The sequence below is a fragment of the Anabrus simplex genome, chromosome 6 (genome assembly GCF_040414725.1).
Source record: "Anabrus simplex isolate iqAnaSimp1 chromosome 6, ASM4041472v1, whole genome shotgun sequence".
NCBI classification, from domain to species: domain Eukaryota; kingdom Metazoa; phylum Arthropoda; class Insecta; order Orthoptera; family Tettigoniidae; genus Anabrus; species Anabrus simplex.
The window spans coordinates 141311498-141335753 of NC_090270.1; the positions used below are offsets into that span (position 1 = coordinate 141311498).

The window sequence follows — 24256 nt, forward strand, 5'->3', positions numbered from 1 at the left end:
TACTACCATTATGAGGGGCCGTTGACCTGGATTTTGGACCCCTTTAGACAACAAGCATTATCGATCCAGGATTTTTTTTTTCGCAAGTTGCTTTACGTCGCACCGACACAGTTAGGTCTTACGGCGACGATGGGACAGGAAAGGGCTAGAAGTGGGAAGAAAGTAGCCGTGGCCTTATTTAAGGTACAGCCCCAGCATTTGCCTGGTGTGAAAATGGGAAACCACGGAAAACCATCTTCAGGGCTGGCGACAGTGGGGCTCGAACCAACTATCTCCCGAATACTGGATACTGGCCGCACTTAAGTGACTGCAGCTATCGAGCTTGGTCGATCCAGGATTGTGTTTTTCCCTTGGTCAGTAATTGCAGGTCGGTTCCACTGATAGTTTTAAGTTCATAATCATTGTTCATCGTCGTATTTTAGAATTCTATTCAGTGGGTCGATTTTGGAATTAGTTTTTCAGTATTGTGAGTTGGATTCACTGATTATTTTAAATTCATATTCATCCATTCATTCTTATCATCACGTTTTGAATTCTGATCAGTGGATGAATTTTGGGCTTTTAAATTGGCATTACATTTAGTCTCATTTCGTACCATTAGGGGCCGATGACCTAGATGTTAGGCCCCTTTAAACAACAAGCACAATCATCATCATCATCATCATCATCATCACTGAAATATTGGCAGCCTTCTCAGGTAAGCTGTGAATTTTGTGAGGAAATGATTGTTATTGGAAAAAATAGAATATCAAATTATTTATTGACAACTTACCAATAAATTCTACACGTACATACGGGGGGTTAATTTTTGCATAAATAATGTTAATTTCATTCATTTAATGGCTGCTGGAGAATTAGAGGTCAGGGCAGAAATGCGTAAGTTGACTACAGTTACGGAGAGTTGCGCCTGATAAGTACGCTTCTTGCAGTGTCGCTAGGTCAGTGCGATACGTCTCGGGAACTCCACTCTGCAGCTCTTCCAGAAGTCTGTAAAAGGTATAGTTGTTGAAATACACTCATATAGTTTTGAAGAATACTCTAGTTATCCTAAGAAAAGAGAGTTTAACTCACACTCAATGATCCGAAAGGAAGCTGCATTGATTGCATATTAAAAGTTGGAATTCTACAATCTGAATGGCGTTTTCTTTAGAAAATACAGGGAAATATACATGAATAGTTTCAAAACTTTTATCCCAGCTTTAATATTAATTTTCTATAGTTATGTCTATTACAATGGACTGGACAAAAATATATGTTATCAAACGCAAGAAAAGGCTATTTTGCCTCAATGCTGAAAGATGTATTTTCAACGATAATATCCAAAGAGAAATTCCTAAAGACGCGACGTTTAGAGCCAATGGGCTGAGTGGTTACAATGGTAGAGCACTACCTTTCTGGGACCCCGTTGATCGGTTCGATCCCAGTACAGATTTAAAGGTACTAAATGTAAGACAGCCTCATGCCGATAGATTTACTAGCAAGTATAAGAACTCGTGCGAGACAGCATTTCGCACCCCCACCCCCTCGGTGACCCCGAAAACAGCATAGAGTTATCGGGGGGTAAAACCAATAATATTATTCACCCACTAACTGCAAATTTTTCCATACATATAAATCAGTTCCTAGATTTCTTAAACATTCTGGTAATCAAGAAACGTAACGTCAAAAACGCTTTTTAATAACTATCATTTATCATGTGATATAGATACTGATTCCCATAGGGAACCTGAAATATTTATCCTGAATGAGTAAATTCCAATATGAATGGTCCGTAATTGAAAATAATACATTTTCCGGCTGACTCATTCTTGGTAGCCTGTGGCTCCAAGTAGCCTACGCTGTGGCCTCCACTATATGCACTATCCATGCATCATGGTAGGTGTTCTATTTACCAATTGGTGAGCCCAAATTGGCTCACTGGGGTGAAACGCTGGCAACCAAGAATGAGTTAGCTGGAGAATGTATAATGTCCAATAAGGGACCATTTATAATTGATTATCATTTGTCATGAGCTCTAAATGGGAATCAGTCTTATCTCCCAGAGCAACAGAAAATCGGTTGTGAAAACAAAATACCGTACTATTAGATATAACAAACTAATATCCTGGATTTACAGATTGTCCATATATAGTGGAAGCCCGTTTAAACGTGGTCCGATTCAACGCGGATTCGGAATGAACGAGGCACACAATATGTCTCGGAAAAGTCATCGTACCGAGCTCGATAGCTGCAGTCGCTTAAGTGCGGCCAGTATCCAGTATTCGGGAGATCGTGGGTTCGAACCCCACTTTCGGCAGCCCTGAAGATGGTTTTCCGTGGTTTCCCATTTTCATACCAGGCAAATGCTGGGGCTGTACCTTAATTAAGGCCACGGCCGCTTCCTTCTCACTCCTAGCCCCTTCCTGCCCCATCGTCGACATAAGACGTATCTGTGTCGGTGCGACGTAAAGCAAATAACAAAAACAAAAAAAAAGTCATCGTTACAATTTTACATTTTTAATGTAGTAAGTAACTGCATAGGGGGATTACAATCTATAACTGTTACCGACTCTGCGGTAAATAGAACGTCAAGGTATGACTGGGTATGGTTTCAGATATTGCACGCCTGTCTATTCAGAGAAATAATGGAACATGAACACGTGGTCAAGCTTGTGTGTATACAGGAGAAAGTTAAATTAATCTTACACCGTCCTCCTAAAATACTTGCTTTCGCGCTTAAAAAATAAGTGACGGTGTTGGGTTTTAGCTACTGACAGACTATGTTCTAGCTAATTCTTGAGTTTGGTGCCGGTGATGTGATGTCACAAAGAAGAAAAGCGTACTCTGTGGACGATAAATTGAATCTAATCGCTTGTGTGCAGAATGGAATGCCGAATCTGTGCATTTTAGTACAGTGCCTTTCATAAAATTGTGTTCTCTTGTAGTATATCATTTTTTCCAGTCTTGTGTCGTCGGATAGGACATTTCCCATTCACCGCGGTTAAGCCATAACGCGGGGCAAAACATGTCTCCCGACAACCGCGTTAAGTCGAGCTTCTACTGTAATAGCATGACTTACAGTCCTTTCAAACACGTGGTAGGCTGTACCAGGTACAGTCGCTAGAGTTATGAACGTGGAACGTCTCTCGTGTATTGTAATGACTGCGTAAATGATAAACAAATTGTAATTTTTACATACATTTATTTATTCACTTAAATTTTCATTTGCAAATTTTTTAGCAATAAATTATCAAGATTTTATTGAACATTGATGAATGATGTGAGAAGTAAGAGATGTATGATTTTACAGTATCTTCTTATTTGTCGTTTGCCAAGCGATTTGGCTTTGCTGTTAGTGGCGCGCAGCTATGAACTTGCATTTGGTAGATAGTGGGTTCGAACCCCACTGTTGGCAGCCTTAAAGATGGTTTTCCGTGGTTTCCCATTTTCATAACATGCAAATGCTGAGGCTGTACCTTAATTGAGGCCATGGCTATTTCCTTCCTACTCCTAATCCTTTCCTGTCAAATCGTCGCCATAAGACCTATCTGTGTCGGTGCGACGTAAAGCAACTTGAAAAAAATCATCATGTTCTGCATTCTGGTCATTGGATGAATTTTGGAATGTTGTCATTACATTTCGTCTCATCTCGTACTATTAGGGGCCGATTACCTAGATGTTATGCCCCTTTCAACAACAAGGATTATCGTCATCATCAGTTTTAAAATCCCACACTATTGGCCGAGATTCGAAGTGTGGTCACATTGGTGAAACACTAATGACTATGTGACTCGGCTGGCTGTCACGGCTCAATTTTGAGACTGTTCTAGACTGGTTGAGTTAATTTAAAAACGTCTCCTTCTTATTATTCCGCCTTTCCCACACCCTGGTGGGTGCGAACTGTGCATCACATGTGGACTTAATTCTGTTTTATGGTCGCATGCTCTTCCTGACACTAACAATATGTGAAGGGATATATTCACAACTAGCATATGTACCCGTCCTTCGTACGGGATTTGGTAATCGATTCACGATTCCTTCATGAATTTATGCGAAGTTACATGCCTGCATTTAAACGTTATGAGGCATGTTAAAGAGACATTCTTCTACGAAAGCACGTGGCAGAAACATGAAGTACGATAAAGCTGAACGAAGTGGAGGGAGAATGAGGAAGATCACAGAGTTTTTTGAACAGTTCACTTCCTGGCCCGAAGTTGTGCGTAGTTCTCCTTACCCCTCGGTCACATATTCTTGTTGATCTGAAACCGGCAGTGGGGCATTTTATTGATTGTTTACTTTAAGGTATTTTATTACCTGTTAATTATTTGTGAAGGGAATTTTTGTAGATTTCTTTATTTTGACGTTGACTGATTAAGAACTATTTAGTAGTTAAGAAGTTATTGTTGTGTGTTTAATTTCAAGTCTTATAGATTATGCTGTTTCTCGTTAATCAAACTAATCTCGGTAAGTTTGGACACTTTCTTCATCACCACTTTTCGCCATACCTCCGCAACTGAACTGGTGCTTAAACGGCATCTAGAGTGACATATTACAACTCAGAACCGCGGAACGTATGTATCGGACGTTAATATTGGTAGTTTTCAATTTTCTTTACGCCATTACCTCCCCTAAGTTTGCTAGAAGGAGTTTTACTCCTCCATTGTATTTTCGAAATATACTTCGTATCTCTACGAAGTTTTGTTGAGAGATATTCTTTAAGATACTGGACACACGTACATCTACAACTTTGGTAATTTTCTCTTTCACACCTTTTACTTGTAGGAATTGTATTACCTGCTTCAAGTGTTTTATTTTTTAGTTTTCTTAATTGTGACGTTGATTGATTGTTTATAAACGCTTTTATAAAGTTAAAAATATTGTTATGCGTACAATTTTACATTTTAGCTTGAAATTATTTTGTTTTTCTTAAAGTATTTCATTGTGGCAGCCCAGATTGTCTGGGAAGTAGTTGATCACTTCAAACAATAATAACGATAAGTTATAACGTAATGTATTTACGCGTCGTATTATAGATATGATGTGCACGATCCCAACTGTCACTGGGAATGTCACTAATCAGCCGAGCAACACCGAAAACTGTGTAAAGAACATGAATCTCGGTGAATTTGGTCATTTTCTTTATCATCCCTTTTGAATCACCATGCCAATTGGTGCTGAATTTGGACTTAAACGACATCTGGAGTGTCACTATTCATGTCAGCGTCCCCGGAAACTATGGATTCGACACTAATATCAGCTGTTTTCGATTATTTTACATGTCACCCCTCCCCCAGTGGTGTCTTACCATTACAGTATATTTTCGAGATAGTAACTTTATACCCATACCGAGTTTGGTTGAGAGCTGTGATGGGGTATGACATTCAACTTAAAGGCATCCAGAGTGTCAGTATTCATCTAAGCGACCCCAACAACTATGGATTCGACAGTAATATTAGTTTTTTCGATTATTTTTAGTAATATCCCCTTCGCCAGGGGATGTGGGTGTCTTAACCCACATAATTTTTTTCCAAATAGTATAGTAAGTCATGTGTGCACCAATTTTAGTTGAGAGGTATGCTAGAATATAACACATACATTCACAATCTCGGTCATTTTGGACATTCTTTTTTTTCCAGCCCTTCTCAGCCTCCATTCCGATTGGACCTGAAGTACGACTTAAATGGCATCCAAAGTCTCACGGTGTTAGGGGAGTTCTGCCCCCACAGTCATTGTTTGTTTGTTTGCTTGTTTGAAAGCTATGCTGGAACATGCATTCATCCATAATCTCCGCTATTGTGGATATTTTCTTTTTCACCCATTCTCACCCCCGTGCCGATGCGGGTGAACTTGGACTTAAACGACATCTGGAGTGTCACTGTTCATCTCAGCGACCCCGAAAACTATGGTTTCGGCACTATTTTCAATTATATTTATATAAGCCACCCACTTCCGACCACAACCCCTAGGGGTGGCTTACCCCGACAGTGCTTTTTTCGAGACAGGCATATGTGTAACAGAATCTCTCCTTGGCCTAACCTACATTCACGCACGTGCCTACTTCGAACACCTGACCTGTATTCTACTGCAGAATCCTTGAGCTGACGTTGCCATGGTTACTGCTGGTCATTTCTTCATCCAATTCATAGAGTGGGGTAGTTCGATGCCAATATCTCCAAAACGGTTGGTTTTAGGCCCTTAAAACATGATTTTCGGGGCCCATAGGGCCCTACGAGTTTTGTTCTACTCTTCGTGAGGCTTAAAATGAGCTTTGTCTTGTCCTTGCACGACAAATTGAATATCTCGCCTATATTAATGTGCCAAAGGGCCTTTTTTCTGCCTCACCCCTTAAGCGCCTTTGGGAGTCGATGATAACTTATACTTAACAATATAAAATATAGCCTGTAGCATTAAGGTATAATTTATCTTTCTATTAGTGAAAGATTTTCTAGAATCGCTCCGGTATTTTCTGAGATTTCCCTCCAGATATACACAAACTCACAAAATTCGCACACTCTCTTTATTATATTAGTATATTGTGCGTTTCCGTGATGGGTCGTAGTGTGGTGTGTGAATATGAAGAGGAGTGTGTTGGAACAAACACAAGGATCCTCATCCCCGAGTCAGTGGAATTAACCAGACCCGACTAAAATGCCCGAGCCCGCCGGGAATCGAACTCGGGACCCACTGAGCTGAAGGCCTCAATGATGAAAATTCATCCAAGGAGTTGGATTTTAAAATTGTTTCTCAATTGAAATTTATTCGGATATATCTTTTACTAGAGAATATTATCCCTCCGCAGTAAAAATTACGAGCACTAATGTAGTACAGTTAAGTAACTACTGAATCAATAATGTATTCTTGTTATTTACGTCCCAATAATTACTGTTAGGGTTTTTGGAGACGCTGAGGTGCAGGGATTTTGTCCCGCATGATTTCTATTACGTGGCTGTAAGTCCACCGACGTGACGCTGGTGCATTTGAGCACCTTCAATTACCACCAAACTGAGTTGGGATCGAACCCGTCAGCTTGGGGTCAGAAAGAAAGCACTCAACCATCTGAGCCACTCAGCTCGGCTAACAAATATGTGTGAAAGAACAGGACGTCACGTACCTGGTAACGATATCTCCGAACTCGAAACCAGCGGCAGTCTCCCCGAGATGGCAGGCTACCCTTGCAGCACATGGTGACCACTGCCGTCCTTTACGGCGTCTCCTCGTTGCAGGTTGTGCCGTGGTTGTGGTGGTAGTTGTTGTGGAGTTGCTGGTACTATTGCTGGTGGTCACAGTGATGGTGCCGGAAGGCAGGTAGTAGGCGGTTATAAGAGGTAACATCGGTGCTCCAAAGAACAATAGAGTGACAGGAGCTAGAACTAGCTTCAGCAAAAAAAGGGGTATTTTCAGTAAAAGCTTAGCGCCGAGGATCGCTAAACCTGCCTTCAATAGACCAGACAACCACGAAAACTTCTCTGTAGGTACAAATGTGGCTGAAAAAAGAAATCAATAGAGTATTAGATTTCAGAATGCAATAATCTCTATTCTAAACCCAACATACTGAGGCTGAATCAAAAAACATAATGCTACCAACTTCGCTCTCCACCTGTGGAAAGTGTTTACACCCTAAAATAAGGCGACATGAAAGATTTAAGTGCACTAATTGAAAAAAATTAAAATAGCAACCGTATTACTCCATCACTAATCACTTCGATGAGACAAAAGTGAGCTTCTAATGTCCGGTTGGCGAGTTGGCCGTGCGCGTAGAGGCGCGCGGCTGTGAGCTTGCATCCGGGAGATAGTAGGTTCGAATCCCACTATCGGCAGCCCTGAAAATGGTTTTCCATGGTTTCCCATTTTCACACCAGGCAAATGCTGGGGCTGTACCTTAATTAAGGCCACGGCCGCTTCCTTCCAACTCCTAGGCCTTTCCTATCCCATGGTCGCCATAAGACCTATCTGTGCCGGCGCGACGTAAAGCTCCTAGCAAAAAATAATGTCCGGTTGCCTTTTTAATTGTAGTAGGTAATAGATTGATTGGACGTCGCTGTTCCAAAGATTTTTCCTCTCAAGTATGGGGACAATTGTAACAAAAGTTGGAAAAATTAACTCTGACCTACATACACTATTCGAAAGTGAATACGAAGGGTAACGTCGTCTTTGGTTTATCAAAATACGCTGAATACGTTGCTATTCTGTTGGCATATACGTCCTTTCTCCTTGTCTGCTTCATTTGTTCTCTTGACATGCCAAATAATTGTTGTCAAACAAGGAAGTAGCCAGTGTCATTGAATTCTATTGCTTCCTTTGTCTACTTCTTCACTCCGGATGGAGTAGCTCGGACTGTAGAGCACTGACCTTCTGAGTCCAACTTGGCAGGTTCGATCCTGGCTCACTCCGGTGGTATTTGAAGGTGCTCAAATACGTCAGCCTCGTGTCGGTAGATTTACTGGCACTTAAAAGAACTCCTTTGCGACACAATTCTAGCACATCGGCGGCTCCAAAAACCGTAAAAGTAGTTACTGGGACATAAAAACCAATAAGAATACTCCTTCTTCTGCTTCTCCTTCTCCTTCTCCTCCTCCTCCTCCTCCTCCTCCTCCTCCTCCTCCTCCTCCTCCTCCTCGTTTTGTAGTGCATTTTCTTCATAGAATGTTGGTGACCAACATGGAGTATTTTTTCCTATTCTTCTGCTTCACGTTAGTTATTAGAGTTTCCGTATCGTGGATGTTGAATCAACAATAAATCACCACTGATCTGCATGTAGGGCAGTCGCCCAGGTGGCAGATTATCTGAAATGATTGCAAAGGCATAGGAAATTTATTGAACGTTTCCCTTTGTAACTCCAATCCCTAACTCCCTCTCACATATTTGCCCCGATTTGTCCTCTTGAATTCCAATATCTTCAGATTGTGATCTTTCCCACTTTTAAAGACACCACTCAAACATATTCGTCTACTAATGTCATTCCACGCCATCTTTCCGCTGACGGCTTGGAACATATCACTTAGTCGAGCAGCTCTTCTCCTTTCTCCCAAGTCTTCCCAGTCTAAACCTTGCAAACATTTTTTAACACTACTCTCTTGTCGGAAATCACCCAAAAAAAATCGAGCTGTTTTTGTGTGTGGATATTTTCCTGTTCTTGAATCAAGTAATCCTGGTGAGGGTCCCATACGCTATACCCTCACAACAATATGCAGAGATCTTTACCCTTTATTTACAATCCCATTTATGTGATTACCCGAATGGAGATCTTTCCTTATATTAAAACATAGGTACGTACAATGATCCCCAAACGGAACTTTCACTCTATTAACGCAGTAACTAAAAGTGAGAGGACTTTTCCTATTTGTAAAACTCACAACCTGACTTTTAACCCGGTTTATCATCATACCATTGCCTACTGTCCTTCTCACAACATTATTGAAGTCATTTTGCAATTTTCACAATCTTGTAACTTATTTGTTACACTATACAGAATATCATCTGTAAAAAGCCTTATCTCTGGTTCCACTTCTTACTCATAATTTATATATAAAAGATAACATAAAGGTCCAATGATACTGCCTTGAGGAATTCTCCCCTTAATCAACACAGTGTCAGTTAAAGCTTCGCCTACTCTAATTATTTGAGTTCTATCTTCTAGTAATACAGCCACCCATTCAGTCACTCCTTTGTCTAGTCCAATTGCACTCATTTTTGCCATTAGTCTCCCATGATCTACCCTATCAAATGCCTTAGATAAGTCAATCGCGATACAGTCCATTTGACATACTGAATCGAAAATTTGTTCTATATCTTGCTGCAATTGTACAGTTTAAGCTTCAGTGGAATCTCTGAGAGATTCCGACCACAGGAAGTATTCTCTGCCCACGCATTTCTATCTTGCCTTCTATGATAACTTGAATCAGTCCGTATCTGTCATTTCGTAAGAGGTATGTGAAATAGACTGCTTTTCTACGTTTTGCGAGTTTTAGGACTTCAACGTGATTTCCCAGCACGACGGTGTACCTGCGTGTTGGTAAAGACAGCGGCGTAACGTTAGGACCTGTAATGCAGACGGGCCCGAGTCTTTAAAGGGCCCCGCAGACTCTTCGCAAAAGAATAATATTCCTAAGCCTAATGTTACTCTGCATGGAAATGGTCTGGGCGGTTTTGGAGAATCAGTAGAAATAGTTTGTATTTTACAATTTGCACGTAGAGGAATTGCCACATGGTTGTAAAAGTACTTCTTGCAAATTCTCGCAACGCTGTGACAAGTTCCTCTGAAATGACCTGCACGAAATTAGGAAAAAAATGTTTCTTCAGCTTATCCCAGTTATTTCTGGGGTCGCTAGAGCCATCCAGGCTTATTTTGGTTATGACCGGGGGCTTAAGGCCGGATGCCCTTCCTGGCGTCACGTGATTCTTGAGATGAAAATCTCGACCCAGGATTGACCAGGATTCGAACCTCAGCCATCTGGGTGGGAAGCCAGCAGATAAGCCACTGAGCTAATCACCCCCCCCCTCCAGAAGACCTACACGAAATTATTTTAAAATAATTACAGCAATGAACATTGATACAAAAATATCACACGTGAGTTAAGAAATAATACTTCCTTGATGTGTAGTGCACTTGAGACAGTATTAGGCACAAATTTTGCAAATCATTTAAATTTTGTCACACATTTCTTGGACAACAGTATATAATGCCAATAAGAATCTGGTGTAGTACCGATGAGTCAACTCAGTTTCGAAGGAACTATATTTTCGTGAAGTTAATAATGGGCTTATCAGTTGTGCGATTTGATATTTTTCAAACTTTATTTGAACACTTTTTGATTTAATTTTGTTCGTATATTTTTCCGTCTTTTAATGGAATAAATTATTATAAGAGTGACTTTGGTATCTGTTACAGAGAATAGTTCTGTAGTTTAAAAATAAATTATATTATTCGTGGCGCCGAACCCTGTGGATTTTTGCCACTACTTGCACCATATGACAGTCTATGTAATTGCAGAAGTGTAGTGTTAAATGTGAGGAAACATTAGGGACCAGGCCAGGGATATTAATAATTTACAATTAAAAACCCCTGACCCCCCCGGGAATCGAACCCGGGGCCGCCGGGTATCAGGCGGACGCGTTGCTCCCTACACCACAGGGCCGGACAGTTCTGAAGTTACTGAGAAATGAAACCAATTGAAGTTGGGTACGAACATCTAAGTGGTTTATGGTTGTCAGTTCAGTATCTTAGTCGCTAACCCACGCAGGCTGTCAAATAAAACTTATTTGAACATTATTTTTAATAATATTAAAACAACGAAAAATCTCTTTGTTCAATAACTTGATAATATATAGCATTACTTCCACTTGCTGTAATTAAATTCATATAAATTTATTTTACATTGTATTTGAGCGGGTCCGAATTTTCATTTTGCAGCCGGGCCCGTATCACATCCGTTACACCCCTGGGTAAAGATGAACATCCTGTGATACACTCACATATCGGAAGCCAGCAGACGATTTATTAACGAAGTTCTTAGTGATCCGCCTTCGACACCGTAGAACAGCACCGATAGCGCATATAACTTGCCAACGAGTTTCACACATGAAGACGTGGTCGCAGAAAACATATTTTCATTTCTAAAACACACCTCTTTTAATTTCGAATCTGCTTCTTATTTCTACATCTGGATCCTATTCTCGTTTTAGCTGCTTCCTATGTACTTAGTGGTGTTTCATTCTAAGTGATTTTTATGGTACTATTGAATTACGGAAACATTACAAGAATGATTCTAATTACAAGAATTCAGTGCATTCTAGACAGGTAGCCCGATGCATAGATAAACAACAGCAGAGCCTTGAACTCTCCTAGGATAATAATCAAGGAAGCGAATAAGAGGTAAAGAGAGTTTTCTTAAGCACTCCCCTTTTCCATATTCAGTAAGAATTCGACAAGCCGCCTTTATGATGAAAAAAAATTACGATAAGGGATATTAAAGTGAATCATAGGATCCATTTTTAAAATCGTTTCAATCTTGGTTAATGGATATTAAGACGTGATACACCTAATTACTCCTTCGTTACTTCGTACAGTTTGCATACTTGTTGGGAGATCTTTAGAAGATAGGTACAGCAGCCAATGTTGTTGCTTCCTTAGCACCACCCAGGGATCACGTGTAGGGCTTTTTAAGGTTTAACCTACGGACGTGAAGCAACAGTATACCCCCTGTTCTGCTTTCATCTAAATAACAAAATGGCAAACTGAACTCTCCAAGTGTCTTTTAACGGTAAGCTCCTCAGACACAATAACTACCCAAAGTACTTAGGTATAACATTAGATCGGACACTCTCCTTCAGGCAACATTTGGTAAATACAGCAGCAAAGATTACGAGTCGTAACAACATTCTGCAGAAGTTGTGCGGTACAACCTAGGGTGCTTCTGCAACTACCTTGAGATATTCTGCCCTTGGTTTAGTTTTCTCTGCGGCAGAATATTGTGCTACTGTGTGGATCACCAGCTGACATGTGAAACTTGTGGACACTCAACTCAACAACACAATGAGGATTATTTCAGGCGTAATAAGATCAACTCCTACCCACTGGCTTCCTGTCTTGAGCAACATCATGCCTCCTTCATTACGTAGAGTACAAACATTATTGAGAGAATACTCCGAGATAAATGAGAACCCTGACTTGCCCATCCACTCCAATATTCCTGACCTTCAGAGGAACCGCTTGAAATCTAGACGTCCGCCAGTTAAGTTCGCTCAGAACTTCACAGAAGACAATTTCAACCCCTATCCCCAAAGGAAGGAAGAATGGATCTCAAAAACAGGTGAACATCTCTGGCCTTTCTTCCCACCTAATTCGAGGTCTGATCTCCCAAGAAGAACTTGGTCCATCCTTAATAGGATTCGATGTGGTCATGGAGTCTGTGCTGCGTCCCTGTATAAATGAGGAAATATACAATCCCCAAAGTCTGACTGTGGTGCTCCTTTTCAAACCATCGAACACATTGTAAAGGAGTGTAGCAGAAAAGCCTACCCTGGAGATTGGTTTGATTTTCTAGACGCCAATACAGAGTCTCTAGAATGGATAACAACTTTGGACATTAAAATATAATGTACTTGCTTTCCTGTTTCTGTATATATGCATACGATAAATAAATAAATAAATAAATAAATAAATAAATACTCCTTCGTTATATTACTGGTTAATGATGCCAAAATATCACATAAGTTTCCACATCTTCCCATGTCGTACGTCAGGTTTAATGAAGTTATGATCGTAGCGTAGTCTAGCACTTCAAATGTTTGGGGTCTTTTATCACGTAATATTTTATACGGTTTACTTCCTTTGGAAGTTTTTGTATCATCTGTGAGGCCGTTAAAATGAATACAATTTCCTCTACATTATTAGCGCCCTTTATCTCCATCCACAGCACAGAAACGTACCTTCTTCTAATTTGTCTGCGTCAATAGTCTAAGTGCAGCTACTGTATAGTACAAGTGATGAAAATAAGTGTGTGTGTATATAAATGAGTTACTAGCACACCTGAAAAACTACCCTCCATTGTACCGCCCCACTCATTCTTAATTCTCTTGCTTACCAAACGTATTAACTGAATCTACATAAATGCACCGACTACTAATAAAGGGCACGGTGAACTCTGAAGATGACACAGTACCTGCTAGCTATGTTCACTCACTCCTCATCTTGTCTAATAAGCCTCACTTTGTGCCGCATTTGCATTTAGCGGTTTCTGCTATTTGCTTTACGTCGCACGGACGCAGATATGTCTTATGGCGACAATGGGATAGGAAAGGCCCAGAAATTGGAAGGAAGCAGCCGTGGCCTTAATTAAGGTACAGCCCCGGCATTTGCCTGGTGTGAAAATGGGAAACCACGGAAGACCATCTTTAGGGCTGCCGACAGTGGGGCTTGAACCCACTATCTCCCGATTACTGGACACTGGCCGCACTTAAGCGACTGCATCTATCGAGGTCGGTTTAGCGGTTTCTGTATAACTGCATAACTCTTGGTGGTTCTAACCAGCCAGCGGGTTATTGGTTTTACAGAGAGGTGTATATACAGAGGGTGCCAATAAAATGTATACACATTTCAAGCAAAGCAAAATCTGTGTTAACCTAACGAAGCTGAATTCACACAAACAGAAAATGATGAGCAGCTAATCATCAACTTCTCCAGTTTTCCAGTTACAGCATTTGCTTAAAATGCCCACCATCACTTCTGAGTACGTTTAACTACTTATTGAGCGACGTTTGCTTAAGTGTCCTCGGCGGTTGCAGCACATGCAGTTACAATTTCCTCCAGAAGTGCTGCCAGGTGTTTTCTACGATATGCAACATCTATTTCTTAGACTTTGTTTTACGTCGTACTGACACAGGTAGGTCTTATGGCGATGATGGGATAGGAAAGGCCGTGGCCTTAATTAAGGTACTGCCCCAGCATTTACCTGGCGTGAAAATGGGATACCACGGAAAACCACATTTAGGGCTGCCGACAATGGGGCTCTAACCCGCTATCTCCCGGATGCAAGCTCACAGCTACGCGCCCCTATCCGCACGGCTAACACGCCCGGTACAACATCCTTAAGATTTCCGTATATAGACAGAAGTCCATCGGAGTTAGATCCGGAGAACGCGGTGGAAATTCAATCGGACCTCATCAAGGTATGCGGGGACATCTCGGTAGTAATGTGGTGGTGCACCATCCTGTTGGAAATAAAATTCCTCATTTCCATAGAGTCTGCGAATAGCGGGTAAGATGGATGTGCGTATCATGTTCAGGTACTCTTGGCCAGTTACTCTTTCTTCAAAAAAGAATCGTCCAATTAGACCCCTAGATGACATCCGCACCAAACATTAACTCCAGGCAAAAGAAAAAACAGCCTTTTCCACAAAAATATGTGGATTGTTTGCACACCAATAAGCGCAGTTATGCCGGTTAACAGTTCCGTTTAACTTAAATTGTGTCTCATCGGACCAAACAACTTTCCTTACGAACTCATCCTCTTATACCATGTTCCGAAACCACTCACAGTACTATATTCTCCGATCAGGGTCATCTTCATTTAATTCATGGGATGAAAACTTTCAACGTTTCTTTTTTAATAATACGGCGCACGCTGGTTCTGCTAATCCCAGTCTCACCCGCACATTGCTTTGTGGATGTCTGCGGTGAGTGCTCAAAGCGTTCTAAAACCATAGCTGAGGACGCGGGGCTCGTTACTGTGCGAGGTCTCCCAGATCTGCCCTTGTAAACATCGCACATATGGTACTATGAGTCTCAAATTTGTCTCGATTGTGTACAATTGTCACTCGCTTTGGCGGTTCTGTTCTGTACACACGTCTCCATAGCCGTTGAATTTCAACAACATTCTCTATTTTCCAATACTTCTTCAAAATTACTTCCCGTTGTTCAGACGATAATCTTGGTTCCAGCAAAGCTAGCATAATGTCCTGTGAGTCACATCTGCTTACAGAACATCATACGGTAATCTTAGCTTCATCTGATCGTTGTTGCCTGTCGCGTAGCAACACTAGCATAACGTGCCTGCCCTTTTTGCCCCATCTTCTATCACTGAGACGCCTCGCGGCTACTACTGTAGATTAACTACAAAACAACACGATCTTCTGTCTGAATGCAGTAACAAAGCAATGCTATACAGTAGCGTTAGCTGGCGCGGAGCATGGCACGCAACAGAGGAAATATACAGTGCATAACAGTCTTGATTGTCCACCCCACTTAGCAGATATAATATCTTTATAATTTCTAAATAGTACATAACCAGTGCACAAGACATGGATAAGTTATTGCACAAGGTGTTGAGAACTTGATGTTAGCGATCAAAAGTCTCGGTACACCATTTAAAAAAAAAATATGAGTGGTATATGTTGTGTAGTGGCCTATTTGCTTGCAACAGTCTTGTTTGTACACGTTAGCTACCTCGTCGCTCGGGAACACTCCTAGCTAGCTGGTGTGTATCTGTGCTGTGCTAGTGTGTATAGTTTCGCAGTTAGTGCACCAGACCGTGTGTTACATAGGCCTAATGGGTAAAAGAACAGAGTTAAGTGACGAACTAAAAAATTCACTTGTATCTTTCGGAATGCAAGGGTATTCTTTGCGTGAAATTGGACGCAAAGTAAATAAACCTCATTCCACAATACACTATGTGTTGAATAAATTCAGATATAGAGGAACCACAAAGAATTTGCCAAGGAAAGCCAAAGAAAAGATACTGAATATGCGAGATGAACGTTATATCGTGAAACAAGTAAAACAGGATCCACAATTAAGTGCGCATAAGATCCGCGTAATGCTGGAATAAAGTACGAAGAAGAAAATGTCAAGTCAGACAATTCGTAGGGTATTGTGGAAATATGATTATCACGGTAGACGACCACGGAAAAGGCCGTTTGTTACTAAGAAAAATCGACAAGCCAGAATGAAATTTTGCAGAGAGTATGAAAACAAGGATTGCAAATTCTGGAACAAAGTTATTTGGTCAGATGAGACCAAAATATCTCTATACGGTTCGGATGGAAACAATTATGTATGGAGAAAAGTTAATACAGCCAATAAACCTGCAAATACGCTACCCACCGTAAAACATGGAGGTGGATCAATTATGATTTGGGGGTGCATGTCGTCTTGTGGAGTGGGAAATATAGAACTTATCAGTGGCATCATGGACAGATGGGGTTATTTAAACATTTTAAAGAACAATGTCAGAGTGCAGTAAAAATGGGGTTGGGGTCTTACTACATATTTTAGCAAGATAATGATCCCAAGCACACAGCTGATATTTGCAAGCAGTGGCTGATATGGAACGTACCATCGCAACTGCGAACTCCTGCCCAATCCCCTGACTTGAATCCCATAGAACATCTGTGGGTCGATCTATAAAGAAGGGTTCATGCAAGGAAACCTCAAACACTAGAACATTTAAGAAGTATAGTCAACGAAGAATGGGGTAAAACCGACCCAAAAATATGTGAGAAACTGGTTCATTCGACGCAGCGAAGGTGCAAAGCAGTTCTCAAGGCCAGAGGATACTCATCGGGGTATTAACGAGTGTTTTTGTGTGAACATTTTGTTATCTTCTGTAAGTGTACAAACAAGATTGTTGCATGATGAAACTCCCGGTTTTTGTACATTGCTTGAATTTGTGTTAAATTGTAAGATCACAGATCAGTTTTTTATTATTTACAATGTTTATTAGTGTATCTATTACGATATGGGTAATAAAATACATCACAATAATTGTATACAAAAGTTTAACAGTTATTTCGTTGCAATGAGTTGGTGTACAAACAAGACTGTTATGCACTGTATGTGTAAAGAAGTGGAATCAGAGATAAGGCTGTTTGCAGATGATGTTATTCTGTACAGAGTAATAAATAAGTTACAAGATTGTGAGCGGCTTCAGGGTGATCTCGATAGTGTTGTGAGATGGACGGTGGACAATGGCATGATGATAAACGGGGTTAAAAGTCAGGTTGTGAGTTTCACAAATAGGAAAAATCCTCTCAGTTTTAATTACTGCGTTGATGGGGTGAAAGTTCCTTTTGGGGATCATTGTAAGTACCTAGGTGTTAATATAAGGAAAGACCTTCATTGGGGTAATCACATAAATATGATTGTTAATATAGGGTACAGATCTCTGCACATGGTTATGAGGGTATTTAGGGGTTGTAGTAAGGATGTAAAGGAGAGGGCATACAAGTCTCTGGTAAGACCCCAACTAGAGTATGGTTCCAGTGTATGGGACCCTCACCAGGATTAGGCCCTACTTGATTCAAAAACTGGAAAAAATCCGAACAAAAGCAGCTCGATTTGTTCTGGGTGATTTCCGACAAAAGAGTAGCGTTACAAACATGTTGCGAAGTTTGGGCTGGGAAGATTTGGAAGAAAGGAGACGAGCTGCTCGATTAAATGGTATGTTCCGAGCTGTCAGAGGAGAGATAGCGTGGGAGAACATCAGTAGACGAATAAGTTTGAGTGGTGTCTTTAAAAGTAGGAAAGATCACAATATGAAGATAAAATTGGAATTCAAGAGGACAAATTGGGGCAAATATTCGTTTATAGGAAGGGGAGTTAGGGATTGGAATAACTTACCAAGGGAAATGTTCATTAATTTTCCAATTTCTTTGCGATCATTTAAGAAAAGGCTAGGAAAACAACAGATAGGGAATCTACCACCTGGGCGACTGCCCTAAATGCAGATCAGGATTGATTGATTGATTGATTGATTGATTGATTGATTGATTGATTGATTGATTGATTGATTGATTGATTGATTGATTGATTGATTGATTGATTGATTGATTGATTGATTGATTGAAATACCCACGTGCTGTTTGAATTTCACATTAATTGACGTGAAGTAAATTCCTAATTTTATACATATACCTCAAAATACAGTATAACCGATTACAAAACTACACATTACTGTTGTTTTTCGGTCCATCTTTGTAATACATTAAGTAGATATCTCCTGTCAAAGTATGTATACATTTCATTGGTACCAACTGTATATATCTATCGTTGTTACGCATAGAAAACCCGCTATGTGATAATATTTCATCTTAGGATTTTGACCAGAAAGAGCTGGGCTGAGTGGGTCAGACGGTTGAGGCGCTGGCCTTCTGACACCAACTTGCCAGGTTTGATCCTGGCTCAGTCTGGTAGTATTTGAAGGTGTTCAAATTTGCCAGCCTCGTGTCTATAGATTTAATGGCAGGTAAAGAACTGCTGCGGGACTAAATTCCGGCACCTTGGCGTCTCCGAAAATCGTAAAACTAGCTAGTGGGACATAAAGCCAATGGCATTATTATTATTAGTGAGCACAAAAATCGTCATCTAAGGTTCAGTATTGAACGAACTGTATCAACGAGTTTTCGATCTAAAAAGGGGTCATTCCCTACACGTCACCACCGATTTCGCTCAAATTTATAGAACATGCAGGGCATGGCTAGAAATGAAAGTACCCGAAGTGGGAACTCCAGATGGCCAAGCGTATAGAAAATAAAAATGAACATAAGAATGTTGACGTGGCTCTCGCACCGTATAAGCCACTTACGTTAGTGCGTACCCCGAGCAGTTGTTGGCGTAGCGGTAAGAGCTTGGACTAGCAATTCGATGGTCGTGGGTTCGGCTCTCGGTGTGGAGAATATTTTTCTCAATTTTTATATTATTTATTTATTTCAATTTATTTTATTTATTTATATGTATAAGGCATACAGGAAGTCATTTTTTTAATGAGCGCATAATTGTAGAAAATTTGGAGTTGCGAACTTTGCCGACGTGTTCAAACGTGTTCTCCTTTATTGGCTATCTCCTCTCGTTGGGGAATGTGCCATAAACGTGAATAGTCATTTCGCTGTAAGATTCGTTTTCACCTGACAAGTGAAGGTTGCTCCTGGGGGCTGTACACAAATAATATATTCTTGGCACAGGTAGAAAAAAGCCTGACAATGAAATACCAATTTTTTACCTTTTCTGTGCCTTTTGCGTATAAATAAATAAATAAATAAAATGAATTCTACACCTCTTTGCGTAATTGGAAAATGAATAATATAAAAGTTGACAGGGAAAAAAATGTCCACACGAGGAGCCGAACCCACGACCATCGAATTTCTAGTCCAAGCTCTTACCGCTACGCCAACAACTGCTCGGCGTGCGCACTAACGTAAGTGGCTTATACAGTGTGAGAGCCGCGTCAACATTTTTATTTTTATTTTGATTTTCTATACGCTTGGCTATCTGGAGTTCCCACTTCGGGTACTTTCATTTCTAGCCATGCCTTGCATGTTCTATAAATTTGAGCGAAATCGGTGGTGACGAGTAGGGAATGACCCCTTGTGAGTGAGACGTGTGCTGCGGGTCAGTATTTAACCCCTCAACATTAACTATATTTCGAGGCGCAACGACGATATACCAATAATAATTGGTGTTTGGTGTGCTGTTAGTGCAAGACGAATAACTGGGCCTATTTTATTCGAGACGACCGTAAATGCAGAGAGGTACCAAGATGACATTTTGACGCCATTCTTCATTAGTTAACGGAAGAAGAAAAATCGCGTGGGTGGTTTCAACAATATGAAGTTCATACAGCAGAAGATTCCCTTCTTACAATCTCGGAAGTGTTTGCAGACAGAGTGATCAGTGCTGGTCTAATTCTCCCTCGTTCTCCAGATCTAACAGTGTGTGATTTTTACTTGTGGGGTAAACTGAAAGAAAAAGTGTATTGAACAAATCCTTACACATTGGAGGAACTGAAAGAAAACACTAGGAATGAAATCAGAAACATTACAGTGGTAGAACTCACTCGCGTTAGCCAGAATGTGGTTACCAGATACAATGCCTGTATAACCCAGGAAGGACGAAACTTCCAGCATCTTTTTATAAGGTAAGATTTCATATGTCCGCCTCTGTGCTGTAGTGGTTAGCGTGATTAGCTGCCACTCCGTAGGTCCGGGTTCGATTCCCGGCTCTGCCACGAAAATTTGAAAAGTGGTACGAGGGCTGGAACGGGGTCCACTCAGCCTCGGGAGGTCAACTGAATAGAGGTGGGTTCGATTCCCACCTCAGCCATCCTCAAAGTGATTTTCCGTAGTTTCCCACTTCTCCTCCAGGCTAATGCCGGGATGGTACCTAACTTAAGGCCACGGCCGCTTCCTTCCCTATTCCTTGTCTATCCCTTCCAATCTTCCCATCCCTCCACAAGGCCCCTGATCAGCATAGCAGGTGAGGCCGCCTGGGCGAGGTACTGGTCATTCTCCCCACTTGTATCCCCGACCAAGTGTCTGAAGCTCCAGGACACTGCCCTTGAGGCGGTAGAGGTGGGATCCCTCGCTGAGTCCGAGGGAAAAGCCGAACCTGGAGATTAAACAGATGATGATGATGATGATGATGATGATGATGATGATGATGATGATGATGAAGATTTCATATAAGACTGTATACACGCAGCGCGGTCGCGCGTGACGTAAGTTCGGCTGAGGCAGCTACCGTAGCGCAGTTTACACGGGAAGCCTGGGAAGGACGCTGAACACTCTAGGCGTGGTCATTGACCTTACCCTAAACATTATTTCATCGAGCGAGTTGGCCGTGCGGTTAGGGGTGCGCGGCTGTGAGCTTGCATCCGGGATATAGTGGGTTTGAACCCACTCCATTCCTTATCCTTAATTACTGCAGTTGCAACACTCACACTACTAGAGTCAACACCAACAACACAGGATATCATACACAGTTCGATATGCTCAAGTGCAGGGGGGGGGGGGGGTGATGAACTGCATTGTGCTAAGAGCCTGATTAGCAACTTCATTACACTGACTAACTAGTGCTCCCTCTCGCTGCCACTCACCTACGCTAGGCGGTATTATTGCTCTAACGGTACTGAAACAAAGCCATCAATGGCAGATATACTTGGAGAAAAAACATGATTGCCTCAGTTCCTGGAAGCGAGCTGGAAGCCAACAGTCAATCACACTCTGCACCCCGCAGAGTAAAGGAGTTCTAAGTGATCTTTGTTTGGTGTGGAGAGGTTGCCAAAACTCTTTCTTGTCTTTACCCTTTCTTCGTGCCGAGTGTCGTAGACGATTTGGCGGCTACAGTAGAGGTAGTAAATCCTATAAGCCGCTGATAGATAAGGGCTGCCACTGGAGAGTAGAGGTGTGAAGCGAGGTCGGCATGCTTTGTCCCCAAGTATACCTCAGCTATTTATAAAATTGGCTTACCGTGCGTGGGAGGTTTCTCTTGTGGATGATGAACATCTGGTCGTTGATAACTGGGGTACTGGTAGTTGGGATACGGGTACCCCAGCTCGTATTCACTTCCTCCGGAACTTCCTGTGGCAGGGTAATACATTGGTTCTTGGTACCCTCCTGAGTAAGGACCATAACCCATGATGGGACCCTGACGACCGCTGCTACCTGTCATGATCCGAGAAATGTTGCCAGCCTTGTAGGAGTACTCTTCTGCTCGCAAAGTTGGTACGATGAAGACTATGAAAATTGAGATGTAGTGACCTTGCCGCCGGTTAGCTGAATCCTTCATATTATTTCTGTAAAATAAGAAAATAAAAATAAATAAGGTCATAAGGAAAAAGGAAATAGACGTAAACACGAAATAATTCATGTTACAAATGCATGTCCTCTAATTTGAATAAAATTGGTTGGACACTGTTCATCTACGAGGGCTGTGTATAAAGTAGTGGCAATATTGATGGTACACAATATTCAATGAACTAGCAAGTACAGTTGCATTACATTCCTTCAATGTAGTCATCCGCAAAGTCTATTATCTTTTGCCAAATGTGGGGAAGCCGTTGGGGACCGTTAGCAAGGCGGTCTCTGTTGATGACAGCGACGAAGCGCCCTAGTGCGTGGAGTACAGATGTCACGTCAGGAAATCGGCGGCCTCGGAGGGTTCCTTCAACTTCAGAAACAGGTAGAAGTCACATGGACTCGTTTCTGGTGAGTACGGAGGGTGATCTATGATCTCCCAGTGCCACAGTTGCAATAAGAGCTTGACATTGCTTGCGACATGACAGCATGCGCTGTCGTGCAACACGATAGGGCGTTCGTCTCGTAATTAACGTGGACGATTGGGCAACAAAGTCGGACGCAGATGTTGCTCCAGAAATCGCCAATAGTAGTCTCTGTTGACGGTTTGTCGTTCAGGCATAGCATGCGTAAGAATAACACCATCGTAATCATATGCTACAATCGGCATAAGCCTCACCCGATTGGGTTCCTGTCGAAATTTCTGTGGACCTGGCGAATCTGGGTGACGCCATTCATTAGATTGACGCTTCAATTTAAGCTCGTAGGCTCATGTCCACGTCTCATCACTGGCGACAATACGCTGCAGAAATGCGTCTCTTTCGTTACAGTACCTGTTCAGGTGGATGCCAACCAGTGGCATATCTGTACGTCGGTGAGTTGATGTGGAAATCAACGGAACACAATTTTTCTCGTTTTAAGACATTTCGTAAGAATTTGCCACACCGTCCGTTGAGTGAGACCAACCTTTATGGGCCCCATCGATGGTCTACGCAGTCTCACTCCGACCCGCATGAAACGCCTTGACCCATAGTGTAACCGTCCTATTCGGTAATGCATTCTCGCCACAGGCTTCACGTAATCTTCGATAACATTCTGATGCATTTTTGCTACGGGAAACTCTGATTTTAGTCCATGAACCCTGATCAGCTTTGGAAAACATGCTTTAGAGCGCTGAAATAGACACTCTTCACTTCATCGCCACACAACAACACCACTCCCAACTGACTGCCCGACAAATGTACACTAAACAACGACAACAGCGCCACTTTACCGCTCCCGTATCCTATTTGCGCATGCCCGAGTGTCTGGATTACGATGCCACCACTTAATTCACATTCCTTATTTAAATAATATCTGGAGTGGAATCCTGGTGCAGTTGGCTAGCTTTGAAGCATGTTCAAATACGTATGACCCGTATCAATAGATTTACCGGTTATTTAAGGGGAGATGGAATGCCCTCTCAAACATAGTAAATCCTAACATTTATTTATTTATTTATTTATTTATTTATTTATTTATTTATTTATCTATTTATTTATTTATTTATTTATTTATTTATTTATTTATTTATTTATTTATTTATTTATTTATTTATTGATTTATAAACTCCTCTCGTGCGTATGTTTTGAAATCACACTCTTTCCCACCTCCAGTGATTCCATTACATCTTGCGTGTTTTTCTTCATAGGGGAGGAGATTTCGAAGTTACAGGTGTATAAATTTGCAGTTCGATTCCAGGCCAATACATGGAGATTTTCTGAATTAAAGTTCGTTACCTAACTTACAATCACAAGAATAACTGCGTTATGCTTGTCGTAAGCTGTATTATGAGGTGCATTGTCAATGAAGCCGGATGAATGTTACCATTAAGCTTATAATGTTCCAATTGCTCTGGTCTTGTAGTGATGTTGATTGTCATTCCAAAACACAAATCAGATCCTAGAGTGCCTGTCTAACAAAAGCGGTGCTCGATTCCTCTTGAGGAAGCCGATACATTTAGAAATGCGATGTTCGGTGCTGGAAAGTCGCATTGTCCTAGGGTTCATTCATCCAACACCAGGGATGATTAACAAATTAATTTCTGGGGCTTAATAATTCTATCCTAGACGATGTTGGGAAGATACCAAGTGCAATAGCTTTACGACTACAGTACTTTCTTTCATTCTAACCCTCGTAATAGTAAAAGGTGGACCGAGCGAACTGACGGTGC

At 41.4% G+C, this 24256-nt stretch overlaps 1 protein-coding gene across 1 annotated transcript in view; it reads right to left on the reverse strand.

Annotated features, from left to right (window-relative positions):
• Positions 1 to 790: 790 nt before the first annotated feature.
• LOC136875571 (uncharacterized) overlaps positions 791 to 24256 on the reverse strand; it is a 33627-nt gene continuing 10161 nt past the window's right edge. The window contains exons 2-4 of the mRNA XM_068228245.1: positions 21718 to 22043; positions 7091 to 7463; positions 791 to 987 (exon numbers count right to left, since the gene is read on the reverse strand). Coding sequence (XP_068084346.1) covers positions 855 to 987; positions 7091 to 7463; positions 21718 to 22043 — 832 coding nt within the window. The 3' untranslated portion in view covers positions 791 to 854. The remainder of the gene's footprint in view (positions 988 to 7090; positions 7464 to 21717; positions 22044 to 24256) is intronic.